Source organism: Mus pahari, unplaced genomic scaffold, assembly GCF_900095145.1.
Source record: "Mus pahari unplaced genomic scaffold, PAHARI_EIJ_v1.1 scaffold_10500_1, whole genome shotgun sequence".
NCBI lineage: Eukaryota > Metazoa > Chordata > Mammalia > Rodentia > Muridae > Mus > Mus pahari.
In genome coordinates this window covers 1,989-6,760 of record NW_018393164.1, presented here as the reverse complement: position 1 = coordinate 6,760, position 4,772 = coordinate 1,989, and the positions used below count along the sequence as shown (strand labels likewise).

The window sequence follows — 4,772 nt, the reverse complement described above, 5'->3', positions numbered from 1 at the left end:
ACTGACATTTTCTAGCCTTGAGGTGAGTTTGGAGTGGGTGAGGAGCTCTGTTCTTTGCTTTGTTCACAGCCCTTATGAAGAGCCAGAAGAAAGAAATTATCTCAGATGTAGCTTGTGGGGTTGCAGCCACATAGCTTTGTAAATATCACTACTGTTCTGACTTTTTAAATAACGTCAGTTATTTATTTTGTATATGTGTTTAAACACATTTTTTCCCCAACACTGTGATTCATCACTGTTCCTTTAAATCTTATCTGCCTGCTTTGTGCTTTGTTCTTCTATCACATAGTTTCTCTTCATCCTATCTCTACTCAAACAATATGGTTTCCCCCAAATTTTGTTTCTTCATTTCCTCTTTCTCCACCTGTTAGCTGCTAAGATTAACTGATTGCCTGTGCTACATTTTTCCTTAAACCCTAATAAAAATCATCCTTAAGCTTATAAGAAAGAAATTCTTTGTGGATAACAAGGTAAATGCGTGTAAGTGGATTGGGGGAATGGGGTATTAGGGCTCATTGACTCATGTGTCCTTTCTGAAACATTAGGCACTGGTCGCTAAGCAACAGGCAGATGACAAACATCCAGAAAAGGGGCTGGATAGAAGGTCCTCACAGTCATGATGAAACCAATAAGGAGTGAGCATAGTTCACAGAGTCAAACTCTTCCAGATGGAGGGGCCATGTGTGGTTCTTACTGGCACAAAGTACTGCTAGACCATAATCTCTAATCAGTGTGAATNAGGCAGGAGTCTCACTCAACTGTTGAGCTCTGCCATGTCCTCATATTGTGTGTTCNTCANAAAAGCATCTGTCATGTTAGAGGGACACATGTCCTTGTCCTGTAAGGAGACAGAAGATCAGAGAATGTGGTAATGTCCCCAGATCCATTGTAAGTGTTCTTTCCCTCCGAGAGCTAACCCAAGACCCTCCCCATCAGTCCTGTGATGCTGACATCTAAAGCATCTCCTCCCCAGGGCCCTCTTATCCTCACACAGGTGTTTTTCATTGATGGTAGCATCTGGGCTGGAGCTGTGAAGATAGGAAAAATCAGGAGGAAGTGAGGTATATGGCAGCTTGGAGGCTGTGTCTGTGGATAGGAATTACCTCGTTTGGTGGACTCTATCTCTGTGTGTTTGGTCTGGTGTCATTGAAAGCACTTGTAAGTTGGCCTCTGTTTGAGCTGCATGAGTTGAACTGAAAAAGCATCAGCTAGGAGGATGGGAAGGCTCCACTAATAGAAACTTGGATGAAGAAAGGGACTGTTAAATCCCTTGCTATGCCCATATATGTACTCTAGGAGATGGAATCCCTGAAATTTATACATGTCTTGAGACCACATATTTTCTCTGCCCACCACCTCCAGACACCCAAGGCCTTCACACTCTACTTACTAACCTTCCTTTTGCACCAGTACCAGATGAGGATGAGAAAAAGCAGAAAGAAGAAAAGCAGGAGGAATGACACCAAGACTTCAGTCAAAAAACTTCTGGTATGTTTCAAGTCCTTACTCACAACTGACATCAGGTTTACCCAAGCACCTATTAACTGCCATTCACAGCCTCCAATATCACAATCATTCAATGAGGAATTGTATGTTTTACCCAGTCCCTTACAGGTGAGAATATAAAGGCTCACAAGTCATTTAGAATGAATATGAAAAGCCAGGGTATTAACTCAGTATTTGACTTTCAACCTTGTCCTCACCACAGTTCCTAAGCTATTTGAGAACGAAAGTGGGTGACTGTCTAGCATTGGTTCTGAGTTCCTTCCAGTATACCATGTATACTGTGTCACCATCCTTGTGAAAAAGGGGGCATGGTCACTTCAGAACTGGAATTCGATGGGTGGGACTCCTTCCTCACCTAGGATGTCACAGCCAAGGAAAGCACTGAAAATAAATTGAAGGTATCAGCAATCCTGTTCCTTCACACTAGCAGACATCAAGAAAAAGANTCAGAGAAAGTGGTTTTTCCTCATNNCCGAGTATNAAAAGAAATTTTTATTTTCCATTATTTTACAANAAAATTCATCCNGGGAGCTNGAGTCTAGGAAGAAACTTTGTCAGAAATTTTGGGTACCCAAGAAAATAGGAAGTTCTTGTTAAGGAGGGTCTGAAATTTAGGTAGAGCGAGATATTGAACCCTAAGCTATGTAAGGAACATATCATCTAAGTGCAAATAAGTCCAGCCCTCCCACTTTCTCAACTTCAAAGGAGGATTCACTGATTCATAATGATCTCAAATCGTGTTGAACCTGCCTGCCAAGAGAGCCCTCACTTACCATCTTCAGTGGGTGTAGAGGACTCATCCTTGGATTCTGCCAGAGGTTGATGGAGAGATGAACATTAGAGTTCACAACACTTTACTGTCATGTTTCCCTCTATCTCAATCTGGACACTAACCTCAAAAGGATATCATCCTTTTGCAGACAAGGTTTTGTAACGCTGGGTTCTTGGATCACTGTGAAGATCACAACTCAGCCCATCAATCCTCTACAAATCACATCATTGAACATATGGGGAAGATAGAGACTCTGCNGGACTCAGAACTGCCCCCACTGAATCTGGGCAACACAAGTACCAAAAGTCTCTGGTGTCCAGCTATTAACATGAGCCTGGGCACATGATTTTAGGAAANGAAAACAAAAGGAAAATGGACATTAAGATGGTTCTCATTAGATTTTCCTACCTTGAAACAGATAAGAGTAATCTGGAAAGAGGCAGCTACAATGGAGAAAATACATGTAAGTCTGTGGATTGATTTTCCTGATTGATGGATCTGTGAAAGCACAGACCATTGTGATTTATTCTAATCCTAAGTGGTTGGACCTTGATGGTGTAAGAAAGCAATAGTGCAAGCCATTGTCAAGTCAACTGTGAGCAGTACTCCTTTAAGATACCTACTTCCATTGTTGCTTGCATCTCTACATCTAATTATACTCAGGATACAAAATGAGATGGAGTCAATTCTTCTCTCATTAAGTTACTTTGTTTAGATCATGGTGTTTTACAACAAAAATTGGAATCTAACTAGTACAGAGACATTATCTGATCACTTCATCAAATCTGTGTGCTTTCAACTGCCACTGCTAAACTACAATGAGTCAAGGAGGAAGACATTTGGATCAGGGGATACTGACTGCAATTCCTGTATTGAGGGGTGAATGTCTTTTGAATGGAACATTATTTTTAACCTCAGTGCTTCCTCCCTCATATTCTAAGCCAGAGATCATCTTAGGAAAAAGACCCAAGTGTCCCAACACACTAAATGATTGTGGGAGCAGGGGCTTACCTGAGACTGTGAGATCAAGAGAGTCACTTGATTTTGACCACACATGTGGTTTGTTCCTAAAAGAGCCATGGTATCTAAATGCTCCATTGTGGTTGCAAGTAACAGCGTCCAATAAAAACGTAGCATGGAATGGCTGATTGGCCTGATGCTGTGAGTTCAGGGTTCATGAGAGGCAATGTTTTCCTTCCTGGATCAGAATGAATCTGCCAGACTGATTTCCAGATTGTTTGTACCTGCTTGCAATCCCACCAACAATGGAGGAGTGTCCCTCTTTCTCCACATTCTTGCCATCATCTGCTGTCCCCTGAATTTTTTAACCATTCTGACCAGTGTGAGGTGGAATCTCAGGGTTGTTTTGATTTGCATTTCCCTGAAGATTAAGAATGTTGAACATGGATGACTGCGGGGGAGGCTCGGGGATGACAGTTTCTTTGCCCTTTGGGGTAAAGGTCTTCATAACCGGTCTGGCCTGAGGTGCCCCACCATCCGGCGCGGCCCGGGGTAGTCACCAGCAGCAGCAGCAGCAGCAGCAGCAGCAGCAGCAGCAGCAGCAGCAGCCACCTCCACCACAGCAACTGCTGGCACTAGACCCGGGAAGCGGACACCTGCGCCATAGTCCCCCGCTGTCCCGCTGCCTAAGGGCCCCGCTGTCAGAAGAGAAACGTGTTAACCCCACCTGGACCCCACCGGGCCCGCTTCCGTGCGCGCCAGCTCCACCTGGAGGTGCCGTTCTTGACGGACATGCAGCTAGAGCGCAGGCCGCCCGCCGAGCCGCGGGGCTAGAGCGAACCCCGAGCCCGTCCACAGCACCCAGCTGCGGCCCTATTGGAGGAACTCGATCACTGATTTCTCTTGTCTCTCTCAGGTCTGCAAGTCTCAGGGAAGTAGGAGGGGCGCCGAGGCCCCCATGTGTGGGAGGATTGCTTCAGCTTCACAAACTTGCTCGGATTTTGGTTGCTGCTTTGGCCAGGGGTTCTGCTCAGATTTCTTCCGAATTGTTGTAAATGCGCCGCTGTTCCCTGGCTGCTTACAAACTTGGATCCGGAATTTCCTTTCAACCGGGAGCCATTGGCATCAAAGTGTCTGCAATGAACCTGGTGAATGCTACTGCTCTCTACATTTCCATGAGCCTCTTAGTGCTAAATGTGTCAACCCCTGAGACCCCACTGCCTTTACAGAGATTAACAGGCTCTTGCCTTACTTCCAACAGTCCTTCTCATGCTGTGTTTGCAAGGGTGGATGGTATAATCTTGATGCACCTCCAGCCAGAGACCTCAGTGCCCCAGGTTCTACAACAGATGGTTTGAAGGACATTTGCTTCAAGATCCTATTGCACCCACCAACTCCACCTGCCAACACTATGTCCGCAAAACTTCTAAAGGCAAGAAAATGATGATGAAACCTTCATGTAGCTGGTGCAAAGACTATGAGCAGTTTGAGGAAAACAAGCAGTTAAGCATCCTAGTGAATTGCTACAAGAAAC

The 4,772-nt window shown here is 44.8% G+C and overlaps 1 protein-coding gene across 1 annotated transcript in view; it reads left to right on the top strand.

The window, feature by feature from the left end:
• Positions 1–2,650: 2,650 nt before the first annotated feature.
• The window catches only part of LOC110315376 (E3 ubiquitin-protein ligase MSL2-like), a 3,377-nt gene continuing 1,255 nt past the window's right edge, over positions 2,651–4,772 (top strand). The window contains 2 exon segments of the mRNA XM_021189452.1: positions 2,651–2,741; positions 3,878–4,289. Coding sequence (XP_021045111.1) covers positions 2,651–2,741; positions 3,878–4,289 — 503 coding nt within the window.